The sequence below is a fragment of the Cryptomeria japonica genome, chromosome 4 (assembly GCF_030272615.1).
Source record: "Cryptomeria japonica chromosome 4, Sugi_1.0, whole genome shotgun sequence".
Lineage (NCBI taxonomy): Eukaryota > Viridiplantae > Streptophyta > Pinopsida > Cupressales > Cupressaceae > Cryptomeria > Cryptomeria japonica.
The window spans coordinates 181,162,263-181,188,302 of NC_081408.1; the positions used below are offsets into that span (position 1 = coordinate 181,162,263).

The 26,040-nt window shown below is 37.9% G+C and overlaps 1 protein-coding gene across 1 annotated transcript in view; it reads left to right on the forward strand.

The window, feature by feature from the left end:
• Window positions 1-511: 511 nt before the first annotated feature.
• The window catches only part of LOC131032040 (uncharacterized), a 32,667-nt gene continuing 7,138 nt past the window's right edge, over window positions 512-26,040 (forward strand). Inside the window, exons 1-6 of the mRNA XM_059218995.1 lie at window positions 512-1,951; window positions 3,237-4,410; window positions 4,690-4,968; window positions 5,090-6,433; window positions 6,930-7,433; window positions 25,059-25,552. Coding sequence (XP_059074978.1) covers window positions 1,461-1,951; window positions 3,237-4,410; window positions 4,690-4,968; window positions 5,090-6,433; window positions 6,930-7,433; window positions 25,059-25,552 — 4,286 coding nt within the window. The 5' untranslated portion in view covers window positions 512-1,460. The remainder of the gene's footprint in view (window positions 1,952-3,236; window positions 4,411-4,689; window positions 4,969-5,089; window positions 6,434-6,929; window positions 7,434-25,058; window positions 25,553-26,040) is intronic.

A 26,040-nucleotide genomic window follows, 5' to 3' on the forward strand; every position in this document is an offset into this window, starting at 1 on the left:
AAATTTGGTGCACGATCTTGAAAGACTTTCAATCCCTGGTAAGCTAATTAAAGACAAAGAACCTATTGACATCACATTTTTCTAATTTTACCTTTAACCATTCTTAACTTGATATTTCCCTATAATTGTACCTTCCCTATCACCCTTATATATTAACTTTTTAATCATCTTTTAACTGTAATAAATAATAACAAAATTCACAAATAAACAATATTTGCTTGATGTCCAAGAAAACTAAATTCTCTCGAACCTTCCCCAACAGTAGTTGACCTAAATAATCTTTTGTCATCCTGAAAAAGGCCTACAGGATCGATAGGGACAGGCCACGTATTTGGCATACCTTTCTCTATCTGTACATTTAATGAAGATTTTGATTTTATTGGTGTTATCGGGTTTTGGATGTGCTGCCGTTGGTGCCAAAGAAGCTTTAACTGGAAAAACCAAAAAGGCCCGTCAAATATGACGCATTCAACAAAATAAAATACTTATTTGACCGTTTCTTCCGAAGTAAATTAACAGGATACCTTTGCGGACTTCTCCGGAGTTTAAGCAAGATCGATGCTTGTTCTACCTTAGAGAATTCAATATTATACTATGTAATCGCATAGTCTAAAGATTCCATGAAGATCTGTGATAAAAAAATCTTTCTAACTTGGAAAATTCAATATTATACTATGTAATCGCATCGTCTAAAGATTCCATGAAGATTTGTGATAAAAAATCTTACATTTCGCGCCTCTAAGGTCTTCTGTTGTGGGAATATCCCGAGTAAATACTCTAAATTGAGGATTTGGTGGACCTACAGCCTGCACAAGTTATTAGTTGACATTTCATTTGGTTTCCCTTTGATCTTACATTCTATACTCTTCAGTGTTCGCAATACCAATGTTTGGGTGGCATGGCAAAAGCTTTTCTCTGATGAACTGATCTGTGATCCCTTTCTTGTTGTTTTCTCTATTCTGGTCATATTCGGCTTCTTCACTACCCCCAAAACAAAATCAGGTTTGGTTAATAGGGATCACCTGATGGGATTGCCAAGAGTACGAACCCAGTAATCCTCGTCTAGGGAATTGCATATACCTCCTAATAGGAGGAGTATTCACCCCAGAATTGCATATGGTAAGACATTCTACTCTCAAACTCAGAGATTGACACCTAATAGCAGGAATAAACTCCCTAGCCAAACCCAAGAGCAAACACCCAACTCAGAGATTTCATTAATGACAGGAGAAATTGCCCCAACCTTGCATACAGTACAAGTTCAACAGTCTCTGGCTTAACACTATTGCCAAGAGTAAAACGTCAATGGTCTCAAACACTGAGATTAGAGACATCTAGCTTTGCAAATACTGGAATCACAATAATCTCATTTAGTAAAAAGGAATTGTGCTTTGATTTAGCAGAAGAAGAAGAGAGCAATTCAACAAGCGGTAATCTGTCTGTAATTAAACTGATAAATTATGACAGTGACTAGATACAAACCCTCACACAGGTCTCCGTCTTCTACATCAAGGATATACGATGTTTTCTTAAGTTTTAGAGGGGAAGACGTAAGAAGAACATTTGTAGATCACCTGTATGTGTCCTTAAAAAATGCAGGGGTTAATGCATTCCTGGATAGCCATAACATTAGAAGGCAGGATGAGACCAGATCTTCTATTCAAGAGGCAATCGACAATAGTGAGATTCTCATTCCTATATTCTCCAAGAAATTTGCAGATTCCCATTGGTGCTTGGACGAGGTAGCTCACATGTGCAGAGCAAATGGTATAATTATTCCCTTATTCTATGATGTCAAGCCAACAGAGGTAAGAAATCCTTGGAAAGGTGCCTATGCCAAGGCTTTTGAGGAGAAGAAACAAAGATACGCACGGAGAAGAATAAACGAGTGGAAAACTGCTCTCCATAGAGTTTCCTCCTTCTCTGGCTGGAGTACAGAAGATATATACGGGTATGAAAACTAACCGCTTATTTTTTGTGAAATTGTTAGTCATAAGTGATAAGAGATTTCCAATGGAGAGATAATGTTTTTTCTAGATTAATTTGTGTTAAAGATTTTTGAACCCACGTTTTGAATCACACTCATGAAGATGAAGAGAACCAAAAGAGTCCAAATGTTCATGCTACTCTGAAGAATCGTAGGAAAGTTTGGTAATGTTTAATTTATGTTGATGAGGTCAACTGCCGAGAAAATTTCCTCTGCTTGACCTCAGCTGCAGATAAATCCTAATGCAGGGGATACCCATCATTTGTGTAAGCTCGCAATGCCAAGGACCATAGACTAAACCTTAGGTTACAGATGGAATCGTTGCACTCTTTGAACCCTAAAGTTTCACTTCTGGATATCTAGAAAGTGCATTTGCCTCACCTGTTCTCAAATACTGTCACCTAAGTAAAATCACTGTTATTTATGTGTAAGCAAATTGCTTGTTAGGCATAAAATTAGAAAGAAACGCATCGAGACCTAAATTTAAGATACTTTGATCATGCTACTCTGTGAACAATAGATTTATTACAATAAGAATACTAGCGCAGTTCAAAATATGGACGCTATTAATTTTAGCGCAGCATTATTATGGATTGTCACTTCTGAGAGGGCTTATGAAAATTATATATTGGTGTAATTGATACTATAAGAGGGAAGAAGTAAATTTTCCATTGCCATTTTCTTCATTGGTACTGTTGTATGTTGTATACTACAAGTGATGATGAAGAAAAATTTGAAGGACGGACTATGATCTGCTGATAGTTTACGATATGGCAAGATTGGCAGGAATAGATTTGTCTGTCAATATTTTAAGAAATACTTTCTTCCTCGCCATCATTATAATATCGTTTCCATTCGGTAGCTCTATAGTTCTTTTTCTAAAATCTCATGTTATGTGCTCACAAATAGAATAATATCCAAATATTTTTCCTTTTGCTCGGAAATAAATCCTCTTTCTCCATTGTTGTTTGGGTTACCGATGTTTCTTCTCTATTTATCATTCTTTATTACTGTGGCGTTGAATTTACCAATAACAACGGTCAGACTTCACAGAATTTGTCTAGTTTTTCCTGAGTGCATTGTGAAGATTTCTCTTATATGATTCTGAAAATCACAAATTCTAGTTCTCAGTTTAAAGATAATCTTACTAATTATTAGAACCAGTCTAAGTGTTACAGGAAACATATATAATTAATTATTGCACAAAAACCTGGTAATATCTTATTTTACAAACTTATTTGTGTTTCAGGTTTGAAGCAGAACTTGTCAAGCTTATAGTCCAGGATGTTTTCAAGATATTAGATCAAAATGTGACCCCAGTGGACGAAGCTGTGCCCCAGCCATTAGAAGAAGATCCCTCAGATACAATACCCCAGGACATCAGAAATGAACCACTCAGAATTTCAAAGACAATCTTAATGGGTATGGAAGAACACAAGAGTAAAGTTATAAATTTGCTCAATACAGATTCTGATGAGAATGTCCTCACAGTTTCCATTTATGGAAATGGGGGTGTGGGGAAAACGTCACTTGCAAAGGCCATTCACAATCACATTTATCTCAAATTTGATGCTACCTGCATTGTTTATGATGTGCGTCATAAAGCCCAAAATACAAATGGTGTAGCCAAGATGCAGCGCCAGATATTGAAAGACCTCGTCAAGTTCAAGGATATAGTTAATGATGAGGCTCATGGAAAGATGTTGATGAAGGACCGTTTAAGGTCCATCAAGGCCCTTGTTATTCTGGAATATGTTGATGACTGGAAGCAGTTGGAGGCTCTAGCAGGTGATTGGTTTGGACCAGGTAGCAGAGTGATTGTAACAACGCTTGACCCCAACATACTAAAGAAGGAAAATGGAAGTTTTGTTTATGAATTGCGGGGACTGGATCAGGAACATGCTCTTCAATTGTTTAGCTGGCATGCTTTCATGAGAGATCAACCTGAAGAAGATTATAAAGAATTGTCATGCAAAGCTGTGGATATTTGCAATAGGCTGCCATTTTCACTTGAAGTTCTGGGTGCTCATTTGTATAACAGAGACTTAAGTGATTGGAATCAAGCTATTCAAACGCTAGCATGTTCAAGTTACTATGGCAAGTACGCCATTCCTAGACTTTGTTATGATAGCCTCAAATCTGAACAAAAAGAGATGTTTCTAGACATGGCTTGTTTATTCACAGGAAGAAAGAGGGAAAATACTATTAGCTTTTGGGAAGCTAGTCATTTGCATCCTAATGAAGGCCTAACAGAAATGAAGCTAAAATCACTCATTAAATTAGACGAGCATAATAGACTTGTAATGCATAGTGAGCTGAGGGATATGGGAAGAGCCATTGTAGCAGATGAATCACCAGAACCAGGGAAGCGTAGCAGATTGTGGAAGCCAGAAGAGGTTGAACAAGTTATAATAGAAGGAAAGGTGAGCTTTGAATTCTGTTTACTTTATTCTTCCTCCCAATATTTTCTAGTCTTTGAACTACGTCTGGGATGCGATAGGATACCAGTTTCCTTATGAATTGGACCAAACCTTTGTTGTAGACAAGATATTTGAGATGTGCTTCTAGTTTATCTTTGTATTTGGTTTTTCTACTGTGTTTCATTGGCATGTTGCAAAGGTCTGTAGTTTGTTTCTATTTCCCATAGCATAATTCAAATTTCAAAGTCAATAATTATATTGTATCGATTGTAATCTGATCAGGGAACAGAAAGGGTGAGATGTCTTACATACCTCCAGCAAGATGTAAAATTTCAAACTCATAGTTTCCAAAGAATGTGTAATTTGCAATTGCTTTGGCTTGATGGAGCTCTTCTAGAGGGAGACTATAGAAAAATGCCTCCAGATTTGAAGTGGCTAAGATGGGAAAACTGCCCTCTAAAATGCTTGCCATGTGAATGGAATATGAAACATCTGGCAGTTCTTGATCTAAGCTTCAGCAAAGGCATTGAGGCACTGTGGTCGGAACCATCCAATATAGAGGTGATATCCATTATTTTTTCCAATGACACAAAATTACAAATGCTTTAATGATATCAAAAAAATGAATAGACAGGAATACTTGCTTGATGTGTTCCTAATTATATGCCTTCTCTGTTTGTAGGGTCCGAAAAACCTCAAAGTACTTAAGCTAAATTACTGCACAAGTCTTCAAGTCCTTCCAGATTTAGCCAATCTGACGTCTCTCATGGAACTGGAGATCTGTGGTTGTAAAGAGTTGCGGGAACTGCCAGAGTCCTTTGGATTTCTGACAAAGCTAAAGTACCTTGATCTGTCAAATTGCTGCAACTTAAGCCAACTTCCAAATACCATAACTAACTTAATATCGCTGGAGGTGCTGTTTCTATCAAATTGTCACAGCATCAAAATCTTACCTGACTCATTTGAAGATCTGGGAGTTCTAAAAAAGGTCAAATTAGATGGAATGCCCTTAAAGAATTTGCCCAAATCCTTTAGATTGTTGTCCTGCTTGGAGAAGCTATCTCTTCATGGTTGCCATAAATTAAGTAGCCTTCCTCAACCAATAGGAGAATTGAATCGTTTGCGGTATCTGGATTTAAATGGTTGTTCTAGTTTACAGACTCTACCTGACTCAATCTATGAACTTGAAAGCTTATGCCGGTTGGATATGACTGGTTGCCAAAGAATCAGCTTAGGAGCAGAGATAGGGGACCTTGTTTGTCTGGAAAGGTTGGTTCTAAGTAATTGTACAGCAATATGGAAGTTGCCTACATCAATAGGTCAACTTAGTTCTTTACAATATCTGAACCTGAACCACTGCACTTCTTTGTTTCGACTGCCAGAGGAGTTGGGAAATCTGGTCTGTTTAAAGGAGTTGGTGCTCAATGAATGCTACAATTTATTGGAGCTTCCACAGAGCATCGGGAAACTTTCTTGCCTAAAGACTCTAGAAATGGAAGAAACCTACAGCCTATCTGTTCTTCCACCTAACTTCACAAGACTTACTTCCTTACAGATTCTAAAAGCGGGTAGCTGTCCTCTACCACAACATATTGGAGAGTTGTCATCATTAGAAATTCTGCATCTTAAATCATACAAAATGTCCTTTTTGCCGCCGACTTTTGGCACACTTTTGCGGCTAAGCAAACTCTACCTGCATCACTGTACAGAGTTTTTGGAACTTCCACATCTTCCAAAGGAACTCATTGAAGTGCGTATTCAAGACTGTTTGGGAATAAAGAAAATATCTAACATGTCACATATGAAGAGGCTAAAGCTGCTGATCATACACAACTGCAGGGAACTTGTTGAATTGCCTGACTTTGGGTTCTTAAAGTCACTGCAAGAGCTCTCAATATCGGGATGTAGGAATGTGAAGCGTATTCAAGGAATGGAAGGGCTGAAATCCTTAAGAAGAGTGCATGTTACAGGTTGCAGATTGGCCGGCTCTGGAAGCTTAATATTGAAACCCTGCCAATTAATCAAGGTATCTCTCATTTTCCTTTTAATCTAATGCTTATCAAATACTAGAAATACTTTACTGTAGTTACATAGATTGGTTACTAGTTTCAGAACATTACAGGAAAAGAAAGCTCAAGGACAGTAGATTCTAGCAGGCCTAGAAACTTTCTCTTCGGCAATAACCCTTTAGAAATATGGGGTAAAAAGGATCCAGGACACACGGTTATATGGATAGCTTCATTAGTTTAAGCTAGTAACCCCAACATAGACCCCGCATACAATTTGGAATGTCTCATGCGTCCAACATGGGATATTTAAGAATCCAACAGAAGATATCGAACATGGAAGTAGGTAGCTTGCTGAGGACTTCCTTTTTGTCTCTTGATTAAGAACCCATCTCCAGAATTACAATGTGATGAGTTCCATTCTGATTGGCATGCAGCTAATATAGATTATTTAAATTTTCAAAAATTGAGAGTACCTTGTATGCTAATCACTATAATCTTCTATCGGAATTACAGGAAGCACATTGTCTAGAGTTACTCAGTTTTTCTGCAAATGGGGTGCCAGAGTGCCTAGAAAAGAAGATGGAAACAAATGGTGGTGATTTACTGTATGTTACATTGGACAGTAATGAGCAATGTTCAGGGATTATCTTATGCTTTATGGCGAGTTTCAAGCGTGGGATTAATTCAGTCGGTGTAGAACTATGCACTTTACGAGATGGCAAGGAGATTTTCAATACCAGGCTTGTTAACCACTCAAAAACTATAGAGGGAGATCAGATTTTTGTGCACATTTTGCATAAAAATCACCCCATGGCTATGATGTTGCAGAGTGGAGATGTAGTCCAGGCAAAGGCAGACAGAGATGAAGAAAGAATGTTAATAAGAAGTGGTGGAATGCAATTCTTCTCTGTAGGAGAAGATGGGAAAAGAGAAGATCTAATACTGGAGAGCTTGGGAAAGGATTTGACAATGTTAATGGAAGATTACCATGAAAATCTAGTCTGTGAAGATGACGAATAAAACTGGGGCTGGAAAATCTATTCAGTGTTACAGTATTGGTCAGTGAGGCTCAGTTTTAATAGGATGGTCCCCTGTTTTTCTCCCAAAACAAAGAGGATGGTATCCGGAAATGTTTTGAACCATAAACAGAAATCAAGATAGCTAGATCCTATATTACATTTATGTGATATTGTAGCATGTTGCCAAAAAGGTCCCCGCAGTGCAGTTGCGTTTCGAGCCGGTGCAGAGGTCATCAATTTTTTTTTCTTAACTATCAACGGCTTCAGCTGAAATAAAAAGAGCATAGACAAGTTAAACATTAGTTTTATGATGATTAAACTACAGATCATTGAGTTTAAAAAATAGTTTTGATTTAATTTAATTGTGTTTTAAAAAGAGTAAAATACATCATTAAATAATTTATAATATAATTATATTTTATATATTTTTATTTATGTTAAATTTTTTATAATAAAAGTATATATATATATAACTGTTGGATAGGTTTTAATAATCTATTATCTTTTATCACATTACTAAGGAGTGAAATAGCATAGCTTTGTTGGGTGGTTGCCATTCTTATTTTATAATTTTTTTCCCTTTTAAAAAAAATAATAACACTTAGCTGACCAAAAAATAATAATAACAAGTAGAATGCCTATCTTAAATATTAAGAATTATATATATATATATATATATGCAACAACTATGTAAATTGCATATAAACATCAAAAAGTTCTTAAAATCTTTTCTATCCATTCTACATGTTAGGGATATTAGAAAAAAATGTTCTTATTCTAATTCTATATACAGAAATTGAGAATGATTCTCAATTAGTCTTCATTTTTTTGTAAGATGAGCCTTATCTAGTTTATTTTTTCAATTATGAAGAAGTGTTGTGTGAGATCTGTTTGATGTGTAAGAAATAATGATCTATAATAGATGATTATTCTAGTACCTCAACGATGTTGTAGCTATAGTTAATTCAGAGCTCTCATTGTATTTGATATAAAATGCACAATGAAACTAGTTTATATCATTTGTTTGTAACTAATCAACACTATAAATAGTCTTGAATATGGTTTTTGTCATAACCAACACTCCTAATTACTTAAACGATAGGCATGCAGACTATTTTCTCCATAGCATAATAACATTTTTAAAATACACCTCTAAAATAGAATCACTCAGATGCAAATGTTCTTTCATTTCCAAGAGGGTATGAAGAGACTTTTCTAGCTAGAAGAAAACTTATAGACTCTATAATTGAGTTACTCGAAATCAAGTTGAAGTGGATCTAAATACTCTTTTTTGTTTAAGAAAAATAGTGATCTGAAAACGTGGTTAACAACTTGTGCTCCAGCTGTAATCCAAAATTACATTGAAGGTATATCCGTGAGGATGTAGCTATTCTGGTTCCAAAATGTTAGAACCGTACAACATACATGCATACTCATGTCCATTTGTGGCCACTTGGTAGGATGGCATGGAGGTCCGACCCCACAACTAGTGATGGTGTGGAGATGTCGGAGACCAGGTAGCCCAATGTAAGTTGACCGTACGGTGAACGACGAATTATTGACTGCGTCGCGCAGTTAACTACACATAACATGTATATAAAATCATATGATGAGAAAAATCATGTATTCAAACCATATTTGAATGACCTCATTTTTTGAGCATTACCACTTATTATGTTGTCTCATAATTGGAAATAGTATTTTCCTATTTTTTCTCTTACTTCTCCTCTTCTTCATGTTTTTCTTTTATGTATGCTCCTTGAGATTCTTACATATTTTTATGTTAACATTAAATACTTTGCTCTTCATTATGTGTAATGTCTTTATACTTTTTTCTCATTCATATTATTTTTTTCCCATTGATTGTAATCAAATATACCCAAGAACAATATTTAACTCATCCATATCCATATAGAGCTTAAAATCTTTTTTTTTTAAATAGTATTCCCATTTACTTGACTATCCTTGATTTGGTTTTCTTTAACTACACGAGTAAGTCCATATTAATGTAACTATAACTATTACTTGGACTTATAGAAATAATAGTCTTACATTTTGAAAGCATTCATGAAATTGAAGGATTGAGTCTTCCATTTTTTTGGAGATAAAGTGCATGTAATTATATCTTTTATCTTTTCTTCATCATTATTTTTTTTTTCTTAACCAAGTATCAATTATTATTTATTTTGGTCCACTTCTATCTACAAAAACTAATTTCAATTAATTTAAAGGAAAAACATCTTTGTTTATTTTTCAAAACTAGTAGTGGTCCATGAGTTGTACCTTATAAATATGATTTTTTTTTGTCTATTCTATCTATTTGTGTATACAACCTTATTTATTCTTGCAAGCTCATTACAACTTGTGATATTAGAGCTCAGTATAGGATTGTGAGATGTCAATGGGCTATCACTACATGTAGGAAATAGAACCCAAGAGTTCTTTCATGACATAGCCAACCATTATAGAAGATCATCCATCACCTTTTAATGAATACACATAACCACCAACCATCACATGGAAATTTGATATTAAACTACACATGGAATTCTAATAACCATATCCTAATTGAAGATCACCCATGAACCTTACACAATGTAAGCAATCAACTAAAATAAAAATAACTAGAGAAAATAAATTAGGGTCATGATCTCTAAATCAAGAAGATAAAACCCCACCTACAAACTAGGAATCAAGCCATTGCCACCATTGATATATCCACATAAATAACCATCAAGTGTCAAAGCTCCATGCATACAGTAAACTCCATGACACCATGATCACTACACTTCAATGTACCTATGCCAAAATCAACTGAATTGAGATCTACAATCTTTTATACATTATACTCAACAACAATAGGTTCAACAATACAACTATCTTAGGTAATGCCATATTTCTACATCACAATGATAAACATACCAATGGACCAAGTAGCCAAAAAAGGACAACTATAAGAATCTAAATCAACACTAAAACATCTATGGGTATAGATGACCCACATTTGAGTTATCAATTTGGTTTGTAATTATAAACAACCTACAAGAATACATAAATAATGGAAATCACAATATAAAATACATGTACACTTTACATTAATGGCTATATAAAATCAATAAAAACATAGATATTGCAAATAAATTATCCATTACTCAACAATAAATCACCTCTATATTTAATTTGTCAAAAATTGCCATAGCCATGGACCCCCCAAAAAATCTATACTAATATTAGTTAATAAATCATATATAAACACTTCCAAACATAATTCCCTCTATAATACTTATTAAGTTATCTTAGACACCTATAAGAAGTTCAAAATTGGACACTATGGGCACAAGATTGGACCTATTGAATCATGGAGAGAAAAAAATAGCTTCTAGCTAGCATTTTATATCATTAATATTTAAATATGGAAAAGCCACTAATACCATTATGAAGTTATCATAAAGATATTTCTAGCAACTATGAATGTAAAAGCTAAAATCTTAGGTGAAAATTGTGCCTTCCAAAAAAAGGTCCCTTGTGGCATCTAAACAAGGTACCCTACCACTATTTTGGTGGTTCATGGGTTCATTCCACTGGTTGACTAGATCTGCAATCATAACTATGACATACATCTTTTCCTTTTCTCATAGGTGTATTGGTTACAGATGCCTTAAAAGCTAATCCAGATGTCTTAGAAACACTACTATCAAAACCATTTAATTCAAATGCAGTTAGTTTACCAATACGAGAATCAACAGTGAATTTATCACTACTTACTGACCTTAACTCTTGAATAGCAGAAACTCTTATAACATAGGTAGGTAAAAGAGTTTTTAACATTTTACTTACAATAGTGTCATCTTCAATCTTTCCTCCAACACTTTTAATACCACCGATAACCTCTTTGATTATATGTCCATAGTGAGCTATATTCTCACCTTCTACCTATTGGCATTGTTTTGTCATTTATGTCAATCGATATAGCATGATCGGTATGGGAGATTGAAGTGTATTGGTGACATTGATGTCAGCTAGTATTGCAGGTCACCGGTACACAAGTCAGTGTTGGCATGTGTTGAAGACATGCACTGGAGACCGGTATGGTATGATGACCAGTAAGTAATGTGTTGGCATTGAGTGGTTGCCAACCGGTAAGCATGTGCCTGGTAAGAGAGCAACATGTTGGGATGTTGATTGTGATGAAGAGGCAAAATGTTACGAGAATCACATCAACACCAAAGGCGAAGCATGTGCAGGCCACTTGTAAGGGTTGGATGTTATACAACATGACTCCCACTGGATGAAGAGAAGATTGACAGAGAATGTGTTTCTTTAGTAAGCAAGGATGGCATATGGGAAAGCTACCAAATCATATGTCAAGTTGAAGATGCATCTACTCCTCAAGGATGTCACATTAATACCAGCAGGTGACACAGATCCTTTCCCACTAGTAAGTTGTAATACCTTGCTTATCCCATAGTATACATGGCATACATCATGACTCCCCAGGATAAGACAACCAGAGTAAGCCAAGGCAGTTGATTGGATGCATAGACTAGATGACCAAAGTAGAAGATGAGGAAGCCTCCAGAGTTTGAGATCAGAGATGAGCACTAGATCTGCAGAGAAGGCATGATATGCTACTGGAACAGAGAAGAAAGAGTTAAGATGATGAGTTTTCCACCTTGACAAATCGGTTGAGAGGAGAACCAGTCAGATGAAGAAGGATGGAAGTGTATCTGAAGTTACAAACATGGAGTTACCAAGATGCAGATGGTGAGTGGTGTTGCCATAGGTGCATAACAGTTTGAGATTGATGGCATGGTTTCATCAAGGGTATCACCGTTAGACTTCTTACCCCTTAAATGATCACAAGGGTCCTACAAGAAAGGACTCCACACCTTGGATGAAACTACACACAAGTTCACTAGGCTTGGGCCTACTCAAGATGAGTAAATGCCTCAATACCTACACTACACCATCCTATGACACCCTACTCCTAAGGACTTAGGATTTGGTTCATTTATGGCCATTAACAACTAACCCAAACATTGATTTTGAGATTAGGCTCCAATTCCTTATACATCCTTTAGAAACCTACCCCCTAGGCTTGTAGCCCTATTTGGCGATAAAATTGATCTTAACTCCAAAATGTTCCACACACCCATAAAAAAAATTGCCATCTCAAACACCCTTTTGGAAGTTGTACCGATCCCCAAATTGGTTTGACCAGGTCTGCAATTACAAGGTATGATTCCTTTAGAGGCCAAGAGACCTAATAGGGGCAATTAGGCCTATTTTCCAAAGCAGCTACCAATCAATGAATCAAACTGGAAAACCAACTCTATGGGCATGTGGGGGATGGTGAGTAACCTTTAATTCCAGGGTTGCACGCCTAGAATCCACCGCTATGATATTTTATGATGACTATCCTAAATCTTGTCCTAGGTAGTCACATAGAGATGCCTACCTAATTTTGCTCCTTTCTCCACACAACCAAGTTTCCCTTGCAATAAACCATGAAAAATCTAAAGTACAGAGTCTTATCCTGCATCCCGACAAAGGAAGAGTCTTCTAGTGGTCTATAATGCAAGATAAGGCCATGTTTGTCCAAAACCCTCTCCAAACCCTCAATTTCTGGGTTGCAGTCAGAAGAATGGAGGGTTATCACTCCTCCAGAACAATTCGGACCTCAAACCACCACCAAAACAAATATATTTCATCTGTCTATCTACTCCATGGATGGTGTGATTCAAATCAATCCGTACAGGCACGTGCAACTCCTGCAAACTCAAAAATTATGGGAAAACTGCAGTATTTTGTGTTTTATTACTTCACAAAATCCAATTACAATAGCAACAACCTTGGGAATCATGTCCACAAGGCTTAAAAAAATCTCCAACGGTTTCCCACCAAATTTGGAGTAGGTTGGAGCCGTTGAAAGGCTTCCCCCAACCGTATTTCAAAAAGTTGCAATTTTGCAATTTTGCCCAAAATATTGTCATACTTTCTAAGGTTGCGATCCACACACATGGATCAACCAAAAAATCCTTAAACATGTCTAAAACCTAACAAACACAAGACTAAACCATCTACTATCCCTATGGACCACATTGTCCCAATTGGCTTATCAGTTTGCCTAATTGGTGACATGGGCTTACATGGTGGGGTTTATTGCATACATGAGACACAAGACACACTAAGAAAATCTAATGGTCCTAGTCTTCATCCTTATGGTCATGATTTGAATGTAGAAGAGGTGCCCTTGCACCATTAACCATCAAGGTTAGTTACATCTGCAGGATTAGAGAACCGGTAGGCGAGTTGGACCGGTAGTATGATGCATGCACCGATTGTGTGGTGTTGGTCGGTGACCTTGTCTGTACTGACGCATAGGTCTAAGATGAGATGGATACCAACATAGGTGCCACGTGGAGTTGAAGTGGAAAACATGCATAGGTTGGTGAAGTGTGTCGGTAAGGTAGTTGGCGGTAGGTTGACATTAATGTCGATTGCGTATTTCATGGATCAGTTGCAGAGGTGTGCGGCTTTAGGCAAATCAAAGGATTCCCCTTGATGAATTGATCGATGCAGGATATCTGATCAGTATGTCAACCTGGAGAACATAACTGCGAGATCATTCAATGTGATTGACAGAAGAAGGACGACAAATAGGGTTGTGGTTGCTAAACATTGAAGGCGTGTACTGCAAGGCACGACAATGGTCGTGATATGCAGGTAACCATATCTGAGATAGGATCCAATAAGATTTGTTTGGATCTGGTACGACAAATTGGTCGGTGAGAAAACCCTAAGGTGCCAAGTTCAAACTCATGTTCTGGTGGGAAAGCTTTGTTATAAATATGCACATCGAAGGAAGAGATGGATGATGTTGAAGATAGAGAAGGAGGGTATGAGCATGTAGATCAATCTGATTAAAAAATAGTAGAAGACTATAGTGATTATATGTAGGAGAGACACAACCAGCAACAGGGTTTAGCAGAGGCTTAACTGGTAAGGTTAAAGCAACTAACAAGCAGCAAAGGAGGATAAGTGCAAAGGTGAACTGGTGGTGTTCAAGCCAACCACAGGATCTAGCATAGAGTGAGGCGGTCATGAGTGTGTTGCAGAGAATATCCTGCAGGCACAGAACATAGTAGGGTGGAACTAGTAAGCTGAGTAACCGGTAGTCAAGTGTAAAGTGTCAGATGAACAACCGGTAGAGCCCGAGTCGACAAGTGAGAAGCAATAGGAGAAGGTGAGCAAGGAGAGGAGGTGAGAAGAAGGAAGGAGAGGACATAAAACCTGCAGAGAATAGAATAGAGACAAAGTGACAGAAGGAAGAGGAGTCAACCGGTAAGGCAGAGGAGAAGTGAAACCGATAGGGTGAAGAGTATGCAGTGGTTACAAGATTCACTTGTAATAATCTGCAGTGGTTACAAGATTCACTTGTAACCGGATTATTAGTTTTGTAATTGAATATATTCATTATAGATCACTAAGTTGGAGCTTGGTGCTCCTTGGGTTGGTGCCTTAAATCATAATTGGTACTCCTTGGACTGGTGCCCTAAATGTTGTAACCGAATGTTTCATTGTGAGACTGGATTGGAGCAATAGTCTCCAACAAAAATTCTCACTGAGGTTTTTCCCATCTTAGGTTTTCCTCATACATATGGTGTTATGTGGTATCCTTTTTATGTGTGGTTGCATTTGTGTCATTCTCCCTTCTAACCAGTATTTCTGCTTTATGTTAGATCTGTTAATCGGTTTATACACATAGGTTAGAAAAGGGATAAGATTGGAAATCACTTATTCACCCCCCCCCTCTCAATGACATCCTGTGTTCAACAATTGGTATCAGAGCCTGGGTTCCCATTTAGAAAAGCTTTCTCCAGCTTGGGTAGATTCTAGTTTGTGGACAAGATGGTCAAATTTGATTCCATCCCAGCTCAAGTGTTTGATGGTTCAAACAGTTCTATTTGGAGTTGTATAATGGAAGTCTACCTATCCTCTCTAGGGTTTGATGTCTTGATGTCAATTAAAATGATCTCCCTAGTCATGTCAGTCCTCCCACCGGTCCTGAGGCAAAAAGAAAAACTATGTGCAATGCTGAAGCCATGAAGGCTATATTCAGTGGACTTACCGGTGATGTTTCTTCACAAGTGGACAAGTGTAGTTTAGCAAAGAGTTTGTGGGACAGATTAAAGAGGCTCTCTGGAAATGAGCCTACCACTACCGGATTAGTTTGCAAAAACAAGAAGAATGATTGTGCATACAACAAAGGAAGATTTGTCAGCAGCCGCAGTAGCAATGATGAAGAGGAAACTCATCTCTTCATGACACAAGAGATAGAAAGTGAAGTGCACACATCAGAATGTCACAAGGCAGACAGATCCCACCAGCAAGATGTGTTTGGTAGTGATGAAGAAGATGAAGCTGAAATTGATCTAGAAGGTAAGTTGCTAAGTGCCCTTGGTGAACTCAAATCTGTTAGAAATGAATTTAATATTTACAAAAAATCAGTTCATGAAGAATGCAATCAGTTGAGAACATGCCTTGAAGAGTAAAAAAAAATGTCTGCATGTTGACAACTCAACTTGAAGATGCCAAAGGAGTGACTGATAAATTAAAGTCAATCCTTGATGCCAATGAAAGAAGATGTGAGGAGTTGTAGCTAGAAGTGGAGACAAAAGACAAAGAGGGTCAGAAGTTGAAAGAGGAAATGGAGAATCTGAGGAAAGACCTTGAGAAGTGCAAAAATGAACTCAAGGTAAGAAACTGGTATGATGACAACACTGAAGCCTTGGACAAAATGTTGAATCAACAAAAATATTCCAAGGATACCGGAGGATTAGGATATGCTGTCGGTGAATGCTCCACAAGCAAGGCTTCCCCCAACAAATATATATTTTTTGTCTCCTCAAATGGAAAGAACAAGGGTTAGACCTTCACAGTTAGAAATCGCTCCAAGGAAGAAGATTGATCTAAATACAACTGGTGAAGACATGAAGAAGAAGACAGGTACTACAAGGAGGAAAAATGTAGATGCAAAAGGAAAAGTGAAGCTGAGAGGAGACAACTTCACCAGTAGCAAGAACTTGAAAAGACAGTCTAGAAGACCACCTATCGGTAGAGGACAAATAAATGCTGCTATCCTCAAGTCAAGACAAGTGTAGAAAAAGGGACTAGAGGGAAGAAATGCAAAGAATGGACAACCTAAGGTCCATCCCCGGAGAAGTAGAAATGGAGATGCCAAACCGGTAAGATCTCCTCATGCATGACAGAACGAGTTTGTAAGTTATAAATCTTCCTTCCTTGGTTATTGCTTTGCATGTAATGGTTATGGCCATAGAGAAGAAGAACGTAAAAAGGGATCTAGGAGAAACAATTTGGGTTTCCATAGATATCATGTAGATGGGCATAAAACTTCAAAGAGTAGAAACATGCATATCCCCTCTCCTGATTATATAAATGTTGCATGTTACAATTGCAATGGATTTGGCCATAGAAGTTATCAATGCAGGATGAAGAACACTCAGTCCTATCGCAACTAGTGGAACAAACATGCTCAGTATGGAAGCAATAATAGGAGATATGAGAGACAAAGTCCTGCATGGAACCAAAGGAGAAATGTCTCTACATGATCAAGAGGTCCACCGGTTCCGGTAGCTAGCCACAATAACTTGACTAGAAGGAGATGGTCAAACCGGTTTGATAGAAGGTCCCTCAATCACTTGATTGGCATGAACATAGTGTCCTTCTACAACAATGCAACCAATCATGCTGTAGATTTTGGTAATGAAAAGACCAATCAGTAGAAGAAGATAAGACCTGCTCCCAGGGCTGAAAATGGGAAGAAGAGTGAAACCAAGAAGTTTGGAGGAAGAAGGAAAAGAATAGGACCATGGACTGACACTGTGCATTCAATGCATAGGTGATATCTCCTAAGGCATAAAGGAGATGCAAGACTTAGGGGGAGCAACATATTGACCATATCATTCACCCCCTCAGTGGAAGAAGACATGTTGCCACCGGTATAAATGAAGAAGATGAGATGGCAGTGTGTGTAGTTGCTGCTTTTGGCTACACACCGACTGATGACAGATGGATTGATGTTGCATGTGTCAATGGATGGCTAATTTGCATTTAGAATCAAAATAATTTGACACAAGAAGACAAGAGTTAGAGAAAGATGCTCTTGTTGCATGGATTGAAGTGATTATGTCTCAGGTGATATTGGAAAAGACCTGAATGACAAGTGTTGGCCCGATAGCTGACCTTATGAGCATACATTATTTTGGGCTAACCGGTTTGATATTTTGACATGATAGTGATGTAGTATGGAATTGTGATTATTTAAGATCATGTCATAAGCTATGGTGGATATATTGGAGCTGAAAGATCATTAGTTGATCACATATGTACAACTGAATCGGTATAAGGTGCAGATTAGAGCCCCGGTTTAGGTCCTGACCGATAAAGAAGACCCGAGATCTCTGGTTCAAGGGAGTTCACCGCCATATTCTCTAATTGGTATCAGACATACTAAACACAGTGGAAGATCAGGCAGATGGTTGACAACACCGGTATGTTGGTGACTTTGGGAAGGTGTCTATGCAACTTGATTATCTATAAAAGTCACAAGTTGGAATCACCAGGAGAAAGGAATAGGAGCCTAGACTACTGATAGACCTACCTGCAGAGGAGGAGATAAGCGCCCACTTAGTCGGTTGTGAGCAAAAAATGGGAGAGTTACCTGCATAGGGTGAGAATATATCAGATTGGTTACTAATTGCCATCAGTAATTGGTGTCAGAGAAATCCCCACAAAGGGAGAATATACCATTAGTATCATATTTGTATCAATTGGTATCAGTGCCTGCATTAACAAATAATATCAAATGGGGAGAGATGAAGTCTGACCAGTAGTGTGTGAGCCCTCCATTTCATGTGTTGTGGATTGAGAGGATACAAAGTATGATGGTCAAAGGAGGAGACGCATTCAGTAGAGAAAAAGGGGATTGGTAGAAACAAGGAGGAGAGAAACTTTGTTAGTACTGCCTGGTAGAGACAAGGAGGAGAGAAACTCTGTCAGTATTGCCTAGTAGAGACAAGGAGGAGAGAAACTCTGTCAGTGCCCTTTGCCATTGTTGTTAAAGGGGGAGAAAGTATTTGTAGTATACCGGATACTACATGTGTGTTGACATCAATGCCAAAGGGGGAGACTGTTGGCATTGTGTTATCATTGATGTCAACCGGTATAACATGACCCGTATGGGAGATTGAAGTGTATTGGTGACATTGATGTCAGCTAGTATTGCAGGTCATCGATACACAAGTCGGTGTTGGCATGTGTTGAATACATGCATTGGAGACCAGTATGGTATGATGATCGATAAGTAATGTGTTGGCATTGAGTGGCCGCCAACTGGTAAGCATGTGCCCGGTAAGAGAGCAACATGTTGGGATGTTGATTGTGATGAAGAGGTAGAATGTTACAAGAATCACATCAACACTAGAGGTGAAGCAAGTGCAAGCCACTGATAAGAGTTGGATGTTATATAATAGGACTCCCACCAGATGAAGAGAAGATTGATAGAGAATGTGTTGCTTCAGTAAGCAAGGATGGCATGTGGGAAACCTACATATGTAAAGTTGAAGATGCATCTACTCCTCAGGGTAGTACATTAATACCAGTAGGTGACATAGATCCTTTCCCATCGGTAAGTGGTAATACCTTGCTTGTCCCATAGTATACATGGCATACATAATGACTCCTCTGGATAAGACAACCAGAGTAAGCCAAGGCAGGTGATTGGATGCATAGACCGGATCATAGACCGGATGACCAAAGTGGAAGATGAGGAAGCCTCCAGAGTTTGAGATTAGAGATGAGCACTAGATCTACAAAGAAGGCATGATATGCTACTGGAACAGAGAAGGAAGAGTTAAGATGATAAGTTTGCCACCTTGACAAACTAGTTGAGAGGAGAACCAGTCAAATGAAGAAGGTTGGAAGTGTATCTGAAGTTACAAACATGGAGTTACTGAGATGTAGATGGTGAGTGGTGTTGCCATAGGTGCATAACAGTTGGAGATTGATGGCATGGTGTCATCAAGGGTATCACTGGTGTGTAGGCAAGAGTATTGTCCACTGGTAAACATATATATCGGTACATTGGACAATCTTCACTAGAGACATTTGATATGTTGGGTCAACCAGTGAGAGACCAAAGAGACAAAGGTGAAAGGTTCTCATTTGATGAAGAGGAGTGCAGACATGGAGGTTAACCGACAAGGTTAGTTACATCGGTAGGATTAGAGAACCGGTAGGCAAGATGGACCGGTAGTATGATGCATGCACCGATTGTGTGGTGTTGGTTGGTGACCTTGTCTGGACCGACACAAAGGTCTAAGCTAAGATGGATATCGACAGAGGTGCCATGTGGAGTTGAAGTGGCAAACATGCATAGGTTGGTGAAGTGTGTCAGTGAGATAGTTGGCAGTAGGTCGACATTAATGTCGACTACGTATTTCACAGATCAGCTACAGAGGTGTGCGAATCTAGGAAAATCGAAGGACGCCCCTTGATGAACTGGTCGATGCAGGAGATCTGATCAGTATGTCAACTTGGAGAAGATAACTGTGAGATCATTCAATGTGATCGACAGAAGAAGGTCAACAAATAGGGTCATGGTTGCTAAAAATAGAAGGTGTGTATTGCAAGGCACGACAATGGCCGTGATATGCAGGTAACCATATCTGAGACATGATCCGATAAGATTTATTTGGATCTGGTACGCCAAATTGGTTGGTGAGAAAACCCTAAGGTGCCAAGTTCAAACTCATGTTTTGGCAGGAAAACTCTGTTATAAATATGCACGTCGAAGGAAGAGATGGATGATGTCAGAGACAGAGAAGGAGCGCATGAGCGTGTAGATTAGTTAGAGTAAAAAATAGTAGAATACTATAGTGACTGTATGTAGGAGAGACACAACTGACAATGGGGTTTAGTAGAGGCTTAATTGGTAAGGTTAAAGCAACCGGCAAGCAGCAAAGGAGGATAAGTGCAGAGGTGAACTGGTGGTGTTCAAGCTAGCCAGAGGATATCATAGAGTGAGGCAGTCGTGAGTGTGTTGTAGAGAAGATCCCGCAGGCACAAAATAGAGTAGGGTGGAACCAATAAGCTTAGTAACCGGTAGTCAAGTGCAGAGTCCATCAAATGAACAACTAGTAGAGCCTGAGTCAACAAGTGAACAACAACAGGAGAAGGTGAGCAGAGAGAGGAGGTGATAAGAAGGAAGGAGAGGATAGAAAACCAACAAAGTACATAATAGAGACAAAATGACAGAAGGAAGAGGAGGAGTCAATGGGTAAGGCAGAGGAGAAGTGAAATCGACAGGGTGAAGAGTATGCAGTGGTTACAAGAATCACTTGTAACCGGATTATTACTTTTGTAATTGAATATATTCATTGTAGATCACTGAGTTAGAGATCGGTGTAGGGGTTGGTGCTCCTTGGGTTGGTGCCCTAAATCAGGGGTTGGTGCTCCTTGGGTTGGTTTCCTAAAGCAGGAGTGGTACTCCTTGGGTTGGTGCCCTAAATGTTGTAACCAAATGTTTCATTGTGAGGCTGGATTGGAGCAGTAGTCTCCAACAATATTTCTCATCAAGGTTTTTCCCATCTTGGGTTTTCCTCATACATATGGTGTTATGTGGTATCCCTTTTATGTGTGGTTGTATTTTTGTCATTCTCCCTTCTAACCGGTATGTCTGCTTTATGTTAGATCCGTTAACCGGTTTACACACATAGGTTAGAAAAGGGCTAAGATTGGAAATCACTGATTCAACCCCCCTCACAGTGACATCTTGTGTTCAACACTACCATTCTCATGTCATCAAATTTACCTCTAAGACTCTCTTCCTTAGCTTTTTGGACTTTTTTGTCACCACCATAGATTAGTTCTAATTTCTCCCAAACTTCAAATGAAGTTTCTAATCCATGTACATCAATGTATTTAGTATCAGACAATGCACTTACAATTGCTTCCAATGCTTGATTGTTCTCTTGTTGTTCTTTACTTGCTGATGAAGAGTCAAAGGACTGGTAGGAGGTACATATTTAGTAGTAACATGTTGCCAAAACAGAGAACCCATACCTTTGATATAAATCTTCATTATGTCTTTCCATTTTGTGTAGTTGTCCTTGGTAAACTTCGAACCCTCTTTCTTCATCATTTTCCTCTGGATCTTTTCCTCAAGTGGTTAAGCTTCTGCACACAGAGGACTAGTGCTCTGATACCAATTGTTATTTGTGAGAATCTGGTAATTACTGAGAGGGGGGGAAGGGGGGGGATGAATAAGTAATTAAAGTAAACTTAAAAAATTTAACAACCACTAAAGAATTCTTTCAAAACAACTCATAAATAGTACCGGTAATAACTGAAATTATACTGCTAATTAGATTCATCAAACTATTCTTCTAAGTGTTCATCAATATGCATGTAATAGAAAGATATTAACTTCAACACATAAGAAATCAATCAACACATGAACACCAAGATTTTCACATGGAAACCCAAATGGGAAAAACCACAGTGGGAATTGGTACCTACAAGATTTTTGCACTCTTTTGAAATGCGCCCTGTTAGGAGCCTAGCCTGGTTAGGAGCTTACAAATATGCTCGGTTAGGAGAAGACCCTATTAGGAGTCCCCCGGGTAAGGGATTTATCTCAGCCCTGTTAGGAGATTTACTCTGTTAGGAGTAACCTTGTGAAAGGATTTAGAACCCAAGATAATGAGTCACCCGGTGAAGGGATTTATACAATCAGGCCTGCCAGAACCTACCCGGTTAAGGGATTTTGAGTCTGCTGCAACTGTTAGGGAACAACAGATGTATGATCCAGAAAATAGCACTCTCTGCTTACTTGTACATATCCTTCTTATCTCCAATCTGCTTCTCTTTTGCAGTAACACACACTGGTTCGACCACACACTCTACTTTTGATCATTGACACAATAAATCATCATAGACTTACCCTAAATAGACTTTACAACTTAGTCGGTTACAAAACCCTATCCACATACTAAGATTTACATCATAGATCATCACAAATCTTTACAAATCATTACAAATCATTATATGGATCATTACAACAAATTACAAATCAATGACAATCGTTGAATGATCATAAATCATCATCGCACTTCGATCTAATAAGCAATCATGCCCTTAAAACATTCGTCTATGTTCTTCATTGTTTCCCAAGAGATTCCATCTTTAATCGTGCCAAAACAAAAATTCATCACTTCATGCGGATTCAGCCACATCATCACCAACTTACAAACATAATGTAATACACCGCCGAACTCAAAATCATTACCGGTTATAAGATTTTAATACCGGTTCTTAAACCCTACATAAAATACATTAGTCAATCTCAAACATGACTTCCGATAACCAAAACATGATGCGGTTCCGACCATATCCTCATTATAATGTCACGAACACATATTCCAAACCGCAACACCAAATTCCTCATAAATCTCTAGGTCCAATTACTTAAGCATAACATAGTTTTACATTTACCAACTTTAAAGTCCTATTTGCCAGATAACTGTCAAATTCATTCTATAGCTTTTGAGTCAATCATAGACGACTTGGATAACATGATTGAACAATATAATCACAGTTTGCCATCAATGACAACACAAAACTGATCATCAAGTCATCAAACAACATCTCAACTATATCATCACCAACAATCCTTATACCAGTTCATCAATAACATCAATAGTTATGTCAATATGCCAACACATTATCATTATGCCAATATGCCAACAGAAACAATAGCTATAAACTATTAAATTGCATACAAAGAAAAATATATATTTAAAATTTGATGTATCATTTAGAAATCTGACATGCTCAAATTAGCTAAAACGAATAGGGGAAGGGAACCAATAGTTGACATAGCTGACTCTGTGCATCTTAAGCTCCTAAACAGTTCATCTAATTTTGACATTTTTTTTTGGTTCTCGTTGTATGCGACTTAACTGCTTAAAGATATTGTTTTGACTTGTGGGCATCGATGATGCATTCTATGGATTCGATTATGCGTCAAAGGGTCAAAAGATGGTCATTTCAAAGTGTCACTCGAAACATGACCTTTATGACCCCAATAGTGGTTCACTAGACAAAAACAAGATAATTTTGTTGTTTCTATGTCAATTACAAATTCATGACTTAACATGTATTGATGTAAAAGTAATTATTTATTGATGAAAATTAAATTATGTAATAACTAATTTGTTAAAAAAAATTGAAAAATAAGATTGACAAAAACATGACTACCATTGATCTTATCTCCATAACCTTCCCATACCCTTCCCTAAACAATTTTTGCTTGGTGGCCAAGAAAACTAAGTTCTCTTGGACCTTCCCAATGCTATTCCTCAATCGTCGTTGACCTAAATAATCTTATGTCATCGTGAAGAAGGCCTGCCCTCGATCGATAGGGACAGGCCCCATCTTTTGGCGTACCTTTCTACATCTGTACATTTAATGAAGATTTTGATTTTATTGGTGTTAACGGGTTTTTGATGTGCTGTCGTTGGTGCCAAAGAAGCTTTAATTGGAAAAACAAAAAAGGGTATTTAAGCCCCAACAAAAATGACACATTCAGCAAAATAAAATATTTATTTGACCGTTTCTTCCGAAGTAAATTAACAGGATATCTCTGCCTTCGTTGGGGACTTCTCCGGAGTTTCAGCAAGAACGATGCTTGTTCTAAATTGGAAATTTCAATATTATACTACGCAAACGCATCATCTAAAGATTCCATGAAGATTTGTGATAAGAAAAAATTTACAAGGTCTTCAGTTTAAATGGGAATATTCCGAGTAAATGTTGTAAGTTGAGGATTTGGTGGAGCTCCAGCCTGCACAATTCATTTTTTTTAATATGTTGGAGGTATTTTTGCGATCTAGTCCAACGTCTAGCAGTTTATATCTTGGATATCTGTGCGAGTTAGGGAGGCTAATCTCTTCATGAGTGAGATCATCCGCTGGCAAGTCGTCTCACCTCTTTAAATCAAGAGTAAAATCAAATCAGAGAAAACCAAACAACCCAAATCAACTCTGCCACACTAACCTGACTAACCTGCACAATTCATTAGTTGATATTGGGTTTCTATGAATCTTCCAAATTCCACTTTGGGATCATATTCATTCATAACTATTTTGAGTGTTGACGATACCTATGTTTGGGTGGCATGGCAAAAGCTTTGCTCTAATAAACTGATCTGTGATCCCTTTCTTTTGTGATTTCTCTGTGCTTGTCATGTTCGGCTTGTTCAATGCCCAATAAAAAATAGTGGGGTTTGATTATTAGGGACCATCCCAACGGACCAATTATCAAATATATGCCTGGTACGATTGCCAAGAGTACGATCTTAATAGTCTCCGTCTAAGAAATTGCATATAGGAGGATTCACCCTAGAATTACATATGGTAAGACCTCAGAGATGACACCTAATAGCAGGAAGAAACTCCCTAGAGTAAGCACAGAGATTTCATTAATGACAGGAGAAACAGTGCAAGTCCAGTTATCTCTAGCTCAGAGATTAAACTGATAGATTATGTCAGTGACTAGATACAAACCCTCAAACAGGTCTCTGTCTTCTACATCAAGGAGTTACGATGTATTCTTATGTTTTAGAGGGGAGGACGTAAGAAGAACATTTGTAGATCACCTGTATGTTTCCTTAAAAGATGCAGGTGTTAATGCATTCCTCGATAGCCAAAGCATTAACAGGGGTGATGAGATCGATTCAACTATTCAAGAGGCAATCTACAACAGTCAGATTCTCATTCCTATTTTCTCCAAGAAGTTTTCAGAGTCCCACTGGTGCTTGGACGAGGTAGCTCACATGTGCAAAGCAAATGGTAGAATTATACCCTTGTTCTATTATGTCAAGCCAACAGAGGTAAGAAATCCTTCGAAAGGTGCCTATGCCGAGGCTTTTGAGGAGAAGAAACAAAGATACATACCGGAAAGAATTAACGAGTGGGAAAGTGCTCTTCGCAAAATTCCCTCCTTCTCTGGCTGGTGTATTGATGACACATCTGGGTATGAAAATTCATTATATCGAGAGATAATGTTGTTTCTGAATTTAATTGTGTTAAACATTTTTGAATCAATCTTTTGATCATATTTATGATCCATCATCAGAATAAAGAAAGCAAAATGAAAAAACTGTTGAAAGAAATTGTATTCATTTGCAGAAAAGTTTTTGGCAATATTTAACTTGAGTCGGTGAGGTTGAATGCTAGGACGCATGAATTTGTGCTGGTGAGGTCAACTGCCAAGAAATTTCCTTTGCTTGACCTCAGTAGCAGATAAATTCTTATGCAGAGGATACCCATCATTTGTGTGAGCTAGCAATGGCCAAGGGCCATAGATTAAACCTTAGGTTACAGGTCGAATGGTTGCACTCTTGAAACGTAAAATACCAAAGTTTCACCTCTTAACTTTCTCTGAGAGCAAATTGCTTGTTAGTTGTAAAATTAGAAAGAAATGAATCAAGAATTAACTTTAAGATACTCTGATCATTCTAC